General features: G+C 41.3%; 1 protein-coding gene across 1 annotated transcript in view; it reads left to right on the forward strand.

The window, feature by feature from the left end:
- The window catches only part of KIF13B (kinesin family member 13B), a gene marked incomplete in the record, with an annotated part of 3,953,176 nt that overhangs the window by 3,449,451 nt on the left and 490,454 nt on the right, over nucleotides 1-13,271 (forward strand). Inside the window, 1 exon segment of the mRNA XM_044062707.1 lies at nucleotides 8,001-8,054. Within this exon segment, the coding sequence (XP_043918642.1) occupies nucleotides 8,001-8,054 (54 nt within the window).

Genomic DNA, 13,271 nt, shown 5'->3' on the forward strand with positions numbered 1-13,271 from the left:
TGCATACAAGGCCTATGGACTCAAGACCAGCTGCACCTACACATAAATCAAAAGGAAATGCTGGCAGTAAAACTGGCAATTCAGACCTTCAGACCATTTCTTCGACAAGGTCCACTGTTGATAAGGACAGACAACACCACAGTTATGTGGTACATCAACAAACAGGGAGGCACACATTCGTACCCTCTATGCCGGATGGCAATGGACCTCTGGAATGTGGCCCTGAGCTTCAACATTCAGTTACAAGCAATTTTTGTGCCAGGAAAAGAAAACATTCTAGCAGACATTCTGAGCAGAACTACCACGGATGCCCACGAATGGATGCTGCATCCGGACATCTTCAAAACCATTACAAGAAAATGGGGACTACCAGAAATAGACTTATTTGCATCCCCACACAATCACCAGCTGAAGAAATTCTGCACAAGGACGTACCACCCACTTGCTTGGAAAGTGGACTCCCTATCTTTCAGTTGGAAAAACCTGACAGCATATGCATTCCCACCACTTCCTTTGATGCACAAGGTGCTATTGAAGATCAAAGAGGACCGTCCAAGGATCATCCTCATAGCTCCAGACTGGCCAAGGCAACATTGGTACCCATTACTGAGGAGCATGTCATGGGAACAAATATGGCCTCTGCCCCTAGTTCCCTTACTGTTAACACAGAACAACTACAACACCCTGCATCCAAACCTGAAAACACTGCAGCTGACTGCCTGGAACATTGCATAACACCAAATAACCCAAATTTATCCCAGAGGGTTAAAGACATTATCTTGGAGGCTCGCAGACCCTCAACAAGAAAAAATTATTCAGCAAAGTGGAAAAGATATCACATTTGGAGTACTACAAAAGGGGAAAATGTGTCACTGGTAAACATAGCCAACATCCTGGAATACTTGGCAGAGCTCTTCCACAACGGCCTGTCCTATTCCTCCATTAAGATTCATGCATCAGCTATTTCAGCAGAATACAACTTGGATCCTCCAGTCTTCTCACATCCTCTGCTCAGGCAGTTTCTGAGAGGAATTAAAAATGTAAAACCACCAAGGAAGCCACCATTGCCAGCATGGGACTTGAACTTTGTGCTAGAAAAGTTGACACTCCCTCCTTTCGAACCAGCAGCAACAGCAGAATTACAATACTTATCATGGAAAACTGCTTTCCTGCTTGCAATCACTTCAGCAAGAAGGGTATCTGAACTACAGGCATTAATGGCAGTACAGCCTTTCCTGATCTTCCATCAAGATAGTGTCCATGAGAACAAATCCTACTTTTATGCCAAAGGTGGTCTCCAGGGTATCTTTAAATCAAGCTATCCACCTACCTACTTTCTTCCCCAACCCACAGAACAGGGGAGAAAGACTGTTACATACCTTGGATGTACATAGACAGTTACGCTACTACCTGGACAGGACCAAGGGCAATAGAAAAACTGACCAGCTACTGGTAGCATATGCAACAGGAATGGAAGGAAAAGCAATTTCGAAACAGACAATCTCTAAGTGGATAGGAAATTGCATTAGATTTTGTTACTCCTACCATGTGAAGAAAACTCCAGAAGACATCAGGCCTCACTCTATAAGGGCTACAGCCACTACCACAGCTTTTCTACGAGGAGTGGCTACCAAAGACATTTTAGAGGCTGCTACTTGGAGCTCCGTGCATACATTTGCCAAGCATTATAATTTACCTTTATACTCCAGATCCCGAGCAGGTTTTGCCACTGCTGTTTTGCAAGGGATCTTAACTACACCATAATCTTTTTTTCTCCTCCTCCCCCAGTTTGGCTATGGTATTCTACCCATTTGTAAGGACTGCAGATGCATCCTTGAAGGACATAGTACAGTTTTGTACCTACCATAAATGTAGATGTCCGATAGGCATGCATCTGCAGTCAGGATTACCCACCCACCTTCCCCTCTGTGGTACTCCTAGGGTATTTGCCCATCTTATAGCTGGCTGGGGGAATCTATTATGGTGTATTTGTTTGTATATATGTACATACATGCTTATTTTTTGTTTGCTCTCTATTATTTGGAACCATTTGCATTTATCCAAATTTAGCCTTCCTGGAGGGCACCTGGCATCTGGGGCAAGAAACACTGAGGAAAATGGCGTCGGCTGATGCCTTTATACCCGAATAACTGCAGCTATGACGTCGGGTGAAGTGCGCCACCAGCCGAGGCCAGACCCAGACTTTGGAATCCGGCCGACCGAAGGGCTGCCTGACGACAGGACAACCCATTTGTAAGGACTGCAGATGCATGCCTATCGGACATCTACATTTATGGTAGGTACAAAACTGTACTTTCTTTATACTATTGTTTCTCTAATAGTATGTATGGTGTTTTTCAACACATTTATGATCAACCATAGGAATAAATGTTGTTTCTCAACATAGGTTTGTATTTTTTTTATATTGTGTATGTATTCTTTGTAACTTATGGGAGTTTTTCAAGTGTCATAACTTAAGTTTGTGTTTTCCTATATTATGTATTCTCTGTGGAGTTGCTTTGTATCATCACATGAATGTTATTTCTTAGATTATGTATTCTCTGTAACTATTGGGGCTCCCTCCAGGCCTCTTCTGAAAATGATTACCCACCCAGTCGGACTATCCCGGTAAACAAACATAAATAAATAAATATTGATCACTGCTGCATCAGTTTAAGCCATATGGGTAGTTTACATTAGCTTAAAACAACTGGTTGGTAGAAGAGGAAAGGTCCCAAGAGCCTTTGGAGAATGATCTTGGCAGAGCCTGACCTATACTTATCGAAGGAATCTAGCTTATAGTGCTTTGTAAATGTTTATACAGAGGACCAAGTTTCTGCTTCTGGGACCCTCTAGTGGCCAACTGTTTCTAAAAAGCCATAGATGAAGCCAAGGCCCTGGTAATGTGTGATTTTTATTGGAATATATAGTAGGAATAGTTTTGTTGTGGTGAGAATAAAAAAGGTAATAGTTTGAGACAACCACTTTGAAATAGTCCCATTTGACACAGGTTAAGCCTTTTTCTTGCCTTCACGAGAAGTGAACAACTGATCGAATATAACTCATTTTCTTATTTTTTTTCCGCATAAGAGATTGAGTTGTCAACCTCCAGGCTGGCTTTGACCTTACCGATCCAATAAGCTTTACTGTATTGCTTGAAGCCAGTTTAGTTCTTACTTTTCTTACCTACCACATGTAATGTTAATTCTGATTCTTTATGGAGTATGTGTAACATTATATAATAATTTGTCTAACTGACGAATATCCACAGTCTGTGCACTCCTTTCAGTCTTGTTTACTTAATGTATTTAGTGTATTCTTCTGTGCTAGAATTGAGTCTGTAACTATGATACCAATATAACAGATCTTGTAGTGAGTTGCAATAGTTTTCCACTCTTAGGACAAAATATCTCCCACCCTTAAGGAAAAACATTAAACCACAGGGAAAACTGGTACTTCATGAACAATGAAGTTGTTGGCAGAGAATCCTTAAAATCAGGAAGAAAGAACCATGAAGTATGTACAAGCTCTTTTGAGACTTCAAAGTAATCAAGCACTCATAGTATGTTTAAAAATACCTCTTTATTGAAACTAAAAGATATTAAATAGACAAGCACTTTCTGGTGTTTAATCTGATGATGCCTCGTTTAAGGGCAAAAGGATTATCTATTTAATATCTTCTATTTTTAATAACGAAGTATTTTTTTATGCAAGTTAGAAGTGCTTGATTACTTTGAAGTCTCAATAGAGCTTGTCTACAGTTTGTGGTTCCTTTTTCCTGATTGAGTTTCAGCCAGCAGCTTCATTACTCATAAAGTACCATTTTTCCCTGTGTTTAATGTTTATATATATATATATATATATATATATATATATATATATATATATATATATATATAGGTTCATAGGTTCATACTAGGCTATCTGCCCGAGGGCATTTACAAGCCTAGCCCATAGTTTTGTGGCTTACGCCACCCCTTTAGTATGGGGAACTATACCCATTATTTTGCTGTGCCTCTGTCGAGCAGTGACACTGAGGTAATACCTGGGGTATATCTGCGATCTCCCATCCATTGGTCAAGATTTCTCTTGAACAAGGCCAGCGAGGTGCTCTGCCTCACATATACCGGGATTTTGTTCCACAGCATAGGGAGTCTTTGGGTGATGAATCTATCCCTCCAGCACATCCTATTAATAGCCATGTCGAGGTTTAAGTCTCCCGCCCTTGTGGCTCTGACAGATCTAGATTTTTTGAGGTGAAGCATATTCATCAAATCTGGGTTTGACATGGCCTTGTATGTTAGGCAAAGGTCACCTCTGAGCAAGCGGTAGGCGACTGTGTAGAGCTGGAGTTCTTTCAGTCGGGCAGCATAGGACAGATGTTTGAGACCCTTTATCCTTTTGGTGAGGAACTTTTGTGGCCTCTCCAGCTGCTGCAAGTGTCGGGTCAGATACATTCCGAATGGGGCATTGTACTCAATCATTGGTCTGATGAGTGATGAGTATAGGGAGACTATGACCTCCCTTGATCTAGATGAGAATCCCTTCATGATAAGGTGGGCAATGTAGAAGGTCTTCCTAACTACTTTAGCTACATGGGTGTCGAATGACAGACTACTATCAACCTGGGTCCCCAGGTCCCTGATAACTTCTGTGCTCAGTGGATTGCCACCTATTTGGTAGCTAGGGGTAACCTTGTTTTTCCCGAAGGGTATGACTATGCATTTTTTGGCATTTAACTTTAGGCCATGGCTCTGGCACCAGTTATCCGTTTCTGTGAGACCCTTCTGAAGGATATCTGTGTCAGATGTGTTTTCTACTATGGCCAGTTTGCAGTCATCTGCAAACTTTGTCAGCCATAACCCTCCTGTGTTTGCTTGTACTTTGGAAAAGTAGATGCCAAACAAGAGTGGGCCCAGGACTGAGCCCTGTGGTACACCACTTGTGACAGGCTTTGAGTCTGACATGGCGCCAGCAACTCTGACCCTGTGGGTTCTGTCACTCAGCCAGTTTGCAACCCATCTTGTGATGTATGGGTTAACATTTAAGCTGATGAGTTTTTCAATGATACCCGAGTGGGGTATTGTATCGAAGGCCTTTGCCAGATCGAGGTAGGCTGTATGGACTGCCTTTCCCTCATCAATGGCTTTGGTGACTGTTTAGAAAAAGTCAACCAAGTTTAGAAGGCATGATCTGCCTTTGACAAAGCCAAACTGGGATGGATCCAAAGTCTGCAAATTCCCTATGTCTTTATTTATGAAGTCCATTATGATCCTCTCCATGGCTTTGCAGATAAGGCTTGTCAAGCTAATGGGCCGGTAATTTCCAGGGTCGGTGGAGGCACCGCCTTTGTGAAGTGGGACCACAGTTGCAGTGCGCCACTCCTGGTGCGTATCCAGAGGTAAGACTATGATTAAACAGCTGTCCTAGCTGTGGGTTTAATTCCTCGTTGAGTTCGTGGAGCACACAGCCGGGGACACCATCAGGTCCCATGGATGCTGTGTTTTTGCTTTGGAGAGAGCAGTTCTCACATGGGCGTTGGAGATGTTTGGGGGCTGCAATCGCTTGGTATAGATATCTCTCCTTTTGGGGAGGGGAGAAGTTTGCACTGAACCTGTCAGCCAGTATGTTGGCAATGTCTGTAGGATCAGTAATCTTCACATCATTTTGAACTAGTTCTGAGCATATCTGGGAGTTCCTCCCAGGTTTCTAACATAGCTAAAGAAGGCCTTATGATTGTCTTTTGAGTCTTTAGCTATTTTTCTCTCAAAATTTGCTTTGGATGATTTTATGAGAGCTCTTAGTTTTTACTTATAGTGATCAAGGGTGTCTTACCTTTTAAGGATTTTGCTCTATCTTGTAGTAGCTTCCTCCTTTTGTTGTAGAGTTTGTTTATGGCTGGGGTCCACCAGACTGGACGCTTGCCTTTGGTACAAAGAGTCTTTGTTTTGCTTGGGATTGCCTTATCCATGCAGTCCTGCAGGTGCTGGTAGAAGGCATTTGTAAGTGATTCAGCGGCTTGAGTACTGTTTTCCATGCCTCGGGGCCTTAAAGGAGACCACACTAGTCTTTAGAAGTGTGAAGTCAGCTTTCGAGAAGTTATTTACTGTGGTCTTTTTTATTTCAGGTAGGGGTGGGATGAGGACCTCCAGCGAGATTAGTTTGTGATCTTATCTCACCAGTGAGGGGTATACTTCCGGTGTTGAACATTGTGCTCCCATGTTCGTGATGATGAGATCAAGTATGTTTTCTCCTCTTGTGGGGATGGTGACTAGTTGTTCCATGGCATTTGAGTTTGAATTCCAGAAACTTTTGGGCTAGGGTGTTTGGGCTTGAGTAGTGTTCCCAGTCTATATTAGGGTAATTGAAGTCACCTAGTATGATGGTGTTTGGTGATACATTTATCCCTCTAGTGTTTTCAGGAAGGCCATGTGAGGTTCCTGAGTTTGTGAGGGTGGCCTGTAACATGCTACAATTTGCAGAGCAGTCTTGCCTATGGTTAATTGCACCTGGATGGTCTCCGATGCATCGTGCGTTGCCACCAGTCTTGAGGTGTGGGTGTCCTTGATGAATATGGATACCCCCCCCTCCTTTCTTGGTATTGTCCGGATTTTGGGGCGGAACGCATGATATGAGGTAAAACCTGATAGTGCTGGGGTGCTCTCAGGAGCCTTGAACCAGGTTTCTGTCACAGCACAGACATCGATGTTCTCCATACTGAGAAGGGCCTCGAGTGCGTGCATTTTGAGATTTAGACTTCTGGCATTGAGCAGCATTACCCTTAGTTTTTTTCCTTTTTTGTGTTCTAGGGTGGGAGGTTTAGAATTTGAGCCTTGCCTAAAAAAGGCACTATGGGGGTGGCAAGAGCCTTTGCCAATATCCGGAATCCCAGGGTGACAGGTGCAAGCCGTCCCTTGAAGCAGCGTGGCTTGTCCAGCATGTCATCCCAGGCAGACAGACATTGGATCCCCTTTGAATGACACCAGAGTTTAAGCCAATTGTTAAAGCTGATCATCTTATCTCTGTATTGTGGCATCATTCTTGGTGAAGGTAGGATACTGCTCAAGGTCAGGGTCATACGTGCCTGGGCTACATAATCAGAGAGCTCCTCAATGTCTCTTTTCATGTAGTCCAAGGAGGTACGTCTCAGGTCGTTTACACCAGCGTGGACAATGACTGAGTCATATTTGTACCTGCTGTTGAGAGACCTGAGTGCTTGCGTTATGTGGCAGATTCTAGCGCCCGACAGGCAGCTTACTGTGACCTTCTCCTTACTCAGTCTGGTGAGCGGGACGTCAGTGTGTCTGACTATGGAGTCACGAATGACTAGTGTGTCTGGCATTGTGTTTGGCCTTAAGGGCTGTGACTGTTTGACACTCTGACTGTGAGGTCTATGTGTTGCAGGTGTTGTGTTCTGAGGTGGTGGTTGTTTGGGTGTCTGCTTTGGTGGCCTCTGCTGTTTTGGTAGATTTTTGATCAGAGCCTCCGAGTATGTCTTTGTGTGTTTATGTGTATATATATATATATATATATATATATATATATATATATATATATATATATGCATACACACACACACACACACACACACATAATATCGGGGGGGGATTTATATATGTGTGTATGAATATATGTGTATATATATATATATATATATATATATATATATATATGTGTGTGTGTGTGTGTGTGTATATGTACAGGTAGAGATTTGTATAAATGTAATGTGTATATACATGGATGCCTAATGTACGTGTGCATATAGATATGTATGTATTTCTTACAATCAGATGTCGTTGCTGATTACATTGTGATGATGTTCTATTATGGTAATTTGAGGCTGTAGCCCTATAACTTTAGCACCTTGCATCCTTTTACTCTGTTGTTGTTATAGCAATCTTTCATATGGCTTTTGTCACTGATTAAGATAAAACCAGCAAATGTAACTGAAAAAATCAAACTTGTTCACAGTTACGGATTTCTTATTTTTTTTTTTGCAGTTGTCTGGAAGTCGTCAAGATCTAATGACACATAATGGCCTTGGTAGTAATAAGGTAAATTTTTAAAAGACTTACAGTAACAAATGTCCAGGAGGGAGGATGATGGCTAGCATGGGGTTAGTTTGAAATTCATATTTGGAAGTTATATTGTACTTATCTCATGCAGACCGGCCGGCTGTAGGCTCTGACTACTTAAATCTCATTTCAGTACTTCATTTCTTTGATACCAATTATTACTGAGTTTGTGTTAGATATGTTTATGAATTCATGAAATTATACACATTTATTCTGTAATGTAACTTTGTTTCTCTACCTCCTGTGTGCGAGCACACACACTTTAATAAAATGTGGCACATGACATATCTGTCATAGACTTCTTTTTTGTAATAGATTTGTACAAGCAGTACAGATACTTTTGTGGTGATGTAAAAAAGGCACAAACAATTATTCAAACAAGGACAGCGAAGTATTTACTGTTTACTTTAACAGTCTGTTGTTAATTGTAGATGACTGAGGCTGTTATGGTAGTTTGGTAGCAACAAAGGAGTAAACTGCTTCCTCTTCCAGTGTCATACTTGTTGTACGAGTCCCATGTGGACTTCTGTTTTTCTAAGCTGAAGAGTGGCTTCTCAGCAGCAACATTTCAATAGCAAATTCCCACCTTATCTCCACCCTATTTTATGCCTCTCCAATATATATCAACCTAAGGCAATGCGATCTAAACAAGCTCGAGACCTGCTACAACAAAATCGCCAAATTTGCCACAGGGGCATCCTACCGTAGTCACCACTGTCTCTCACTTGCTGAACTGGGCTGGCTTGATCTCCCTCACCTCCTTCAATGGTATCAACTCTCACTCGCCCACAAACTAGTAAACCATCCACTAAATGTCCCATCCCTCCAGAATCTACTCCAACCCTATCGCACCACCAGACTACTAAGATCCAGCAACAAAAATCACTTGCAGATCACTAAAGCCAATAACTCTGCTGGTGAAGCACTATTCTCTTGCACCATAGCCAAATTATGGAACTCCCTCCCACCCACAATTACCTCCATACCATCATGCATCCACTTCAAAACTTTACTAAAAGTGCACCTAAAAGCATGCTGGCTATGCCCTTGCAACTCCCACTCTAATATCACCCACCCCATCCAACCACTACCTTTCTTTCCACTCCACTAACTGTCCTGATTATAGCAAGCTCAGATGCTCATAAGCCTAGTACTTATTATAGAGCAGGAACTTCTTATTGTAACATTTGTTAATGTCTGTTATGTACTTCACAGGTAAAGATTCTAGTTGCCTACTGATGTACTATGTTCTTCATCTGTAAATATGTTGTAAGTAATTGCTATGTAAATTGTTAATCGCTATGTAATCCAATGTAACTACTGTCTGTTTATTTTAATTGTGGAGCTTTTCTCCCTGGGCCTCCGCTGAAAATGGACCTACATCCAGTTGGACACTCCCGGTCAGTAAATATATATAAATAAATAAATAAACATTAAAACTGTGTTGCGTCATTTCTGTTAAATGATTGCTACACATCTTTTAAGTTGTCTTAACTAAACTATACTACAGCCACTACTAACCTTAGTCAGAATTAGCTAGTTGTCTTTACATACTTGAAAATCTTGTCTGACAACTTTGTTACTAATATTATAAACGACAAGACACTATCTTAACTTGCAACATTTACTGTATATGCTGTTGATAATCAATATCTTGTTATATTAAAGCCAACAACCTGCAAGGATGTTTACTATTGATGCAACTTTGAATCTTATCATGTACATGATGTGGAGCTTTTCTCCCGGGGCATCTGCTGAAAAAGGACCTGCGTCCAGTTGAAATTTCCCGGTAAACAAATGTAAATAAATAAATATACTTGTTCTAAATATACTTATTCTTAACTTAAGTAGCTGGATGATTTGCAAACTATTACAGACATAACTAGGCACTGTAGTAGTTACAACTGGTAAAAGCTGACAGTGAAACAAACACTTGACTGTAATGGCATTAGCACAGGCTCGAGAGAGTGACATTAGTTTGTGAATGTTTTAGATAAGAGCTGGTAGAAATGCTTTAAGTCTGAGAAAGACAATACCTTTCTCCACACGTATCACAGTAAACAAACTGTAAGGTGGTGGGGAGGGACATATACAGTGTGCTGTCTGTGGAGGGCAAAGTGCTGCAGCTATAATTTTTAATGTGGAGTTTTAAGATCTTGTCAGAATGTTCTGTCTCCAGTGTCATTGAAACAGTGGCAACAGATCATTTTTCTTCCATCATAATGCACAGAAATTACTAAATATTTTCATGCCAGTTTACAAGTTTCATTGCCACAAATCTAGTCAAAAAGAAAACATTTCTTTCAGAGAAAATCATTCAGTGTAGCTGGGTATGAGACTTTCTTAATTCAGCATATGCATAATGATGGGACTTTTTTAAACATCCAAGGTTCACCATTAATGTGAGAAAAAGCTGCAGAGCTGATGTAATGACAGAACAAAACATACTCTGTGTATTTGTTAATACAAACAATAACTTGTCCTCAGGCTGCGTAAAGCTCATGTTGGCTCATAATATAAGCACACAGAGATTGAAATATATTCACATTGTTATTGAAAAATTAGAAAGAAGAATGATTTTTATTGATTGCTCAGGTTTCCGTTAAGGTACTTGTAACCAGTTCATAAGGCATTCTTTAGTAACTGGGAATTCTTCAATGGTTCTTATCCTGCCATTGAATTCCTGTGTTGTGTAGCTTTCACACTTGGGGGTGCATGGGCCTCTCATCACGCATATGCCGTTGACTGGAAGGATGCATCACGCCGTTACTCTTCCCAGCTCTTTTTTTGATTGCATTGTATATGTGGAAAATTTCTCGCATCCAAAGCTTAAGAAACTTAAATTGTAAAAGTGTTCTACATTTGTTAGATAACCAACCAGGACTGGATTTCTTTTGTTGTGTGGTAGATATGCCAGTGCTACTTTCTAGCCACCCGAAGAAGAACACACAAGAAACTTGGATCACCTCACACAATGTTGTGTCTTTGGAAAGTAGTCAAATCAACATGAGGAACCCTGATGTGATCCTAGACCATAACTAGAGTGAAGAGAGAAGGTAAGGAATTTGGAGGTCGGGCTTTGCCGCAAGTGTATTCATGCTAATTCTGTTCCTGGGATGACTTCAGTTCCTAAGTGAATTGCATAAACTTTTTAAGCTAACAAAGAATGAAGCTAGCACCCATCATTAACTGATGATGCTGATTGAGAAGTAGATGAAGTCCTTAGGCAGTCATCCTTTGGGTCTGGAGTCCCTGGGTTTCAGTACTGACTCAACCATGTTGAAATATCCTGAGCAGTGTATCACCAGGAGTAACTCCTTGGGCCCCCAGCCAGGACTCTATGGTTGGTTTTGAATGCAGAGAGTATACTCCTTTTACTATTTTCATCAAGCATGCGTCCTGGCTAGAACTGAGGAGATGACTTCTGCTCCCTTCACCTTTATTGGGCCCATACCTAATGCCTACTGATGGATGTCCATTTACTGCTTTCAGCTTCTGGTGGGCTCTGTTCCTGCAGGCACAAGAGCACATCTTAAGAGATATGGGTTGACACTACTGAACAGGCCTCTTATTGTCAAGGCAGTGGTTCCCTGCAGAGGCCCACTCTCTGCCACCTAGTGCCTATATGCCTGTTTCCTTCCTACTCAGTGCTGGTGCAGGTGATTGTGGTGGGCATTAATCTTTTATTTCAACATCACCCCTGATGATATTCTGCAGTTCATAGGTTTGGTTGCCAAGAGTATGAGTTGTGGCTTTCAGAAGTCAAAGTTCTTTGCTTAAGAGACTGACAAAGATAGTGAGATTTCTATTCCTGATAGTTCTTTGTATGACATTTTCTTTGGAGGGACATTCAGACTTATGGGATTCTCCTTCCAACTCTTCCTTTCTTTAGAGAGAAAGTCAGACTTGTGGGATCCTGCAGAGACTGTCCTTGTAGCCCTCTGATTCCTTAACCTGTAACCTGTATATGGGGAAGAGGAAGAGATAATTTGGGCTCTCCATTCTGTGGCACCGGTCTTTAAAAATGCCAGTTATGCTACCTGAAAGCACACAAATTGGGGCACCTCCTTTCCCATAGAAAGACAATGTCCTCAACAGACCACTAGCACATTGAAGTGGCATCTTGAAGGCAGATTCAGTTGAGAAATCTCTGATTTGGCATAGGTTCTAGAGCAAACTGCACTATTCCCCTTGGAAGTGAGTAAAAAAAACAAAGATTTGGATAACTTCATCAGAAAATGTTCATAGCCTCATGGGCTTAACATGTCTGTCTTGTGTCTCTCAGTTCCAGTCCACCTGGCAGGCTGTGCTCTAGAATGACTGGCTGGCAGAGCTTCCTCATTCTGTGGTCAGTGAGTCTTTGAAATGTGACTTCTTCAGGGAACTTCCTGATAGCCTTTTGCATTTTCTTTGCTGATATTGTTTTGGGGACAGCAGTATCAGAGATATGGTGTGGCATAGGCCGTCATCTTTTAAACATTAACAGAGGGTGGGGGGGTCTGTATCACAACATTGAAAAGACCGGAGATAGAACGGCATTTACATCAAAAATGCCAGTTATCGAAGTTGGTTGCAGCCTTTGTATTTTAATGCATTAAATACAACAACGTGCAGTTTAGTTTATTCATTTAAGGGTAGCCAGTGCACTTTTTAAGGCTAAAAGTTAGTTTACTAAAAGCATGCAAGCTTTAGTTTACTAAAAGCATGCAAGTTTTTCATATTTGGTTGGAGAATAGTGATATACGAATAGATTGCAGTCTGTGTAAGTAGGAACACAGACTCCAGTATGCACTTTGGCATGATTAACTCTAGCATAAAAACTGTGGATGCTCTAATCTGTTTGGGGCAACTGCTGCTGCTGTTAGGAGGGGTGATCTTAACATTTTGGAAGGCATGAATAGGTTTTTGTGTTTGCTGTACATTAGAGTTTGGGTATTGAAAATTAATGTATTTTGTTTCATGAGTGCTTTTACTGAACAGAAAGAGCGCAAGAATGAGACAAGGGTTCAGATCAAGGTGAAATGAAGCTCAGCCTGCTAGACAGTATTTTATGCATGTTGGTTGCAGGTTAGAAACACATATTCTAAATAACCGCCCTTTGTAGCACATTGGGTAAAGTAGGTTTTTGTCAGAATGGATGGTCTGTCAGTATTAACATGGAGTGTAAATGGCCTTACAGTTGTAGACAAAAAGGTG

This window comes from Protopterus annectens, chromosome 2.part1 (genome assembly GCF_019279795.1).
Source record: "Protopterus annectens isolate FY-2018-M chromosome 2.part1, PAN1.0, whole genome shotgun sequence".
Lineage (NCBI taxonomy): Eukaryota > Metazoa > Chordata > Ceratodontiformes > Protopteridae > Protopterus > Protopterus annectens.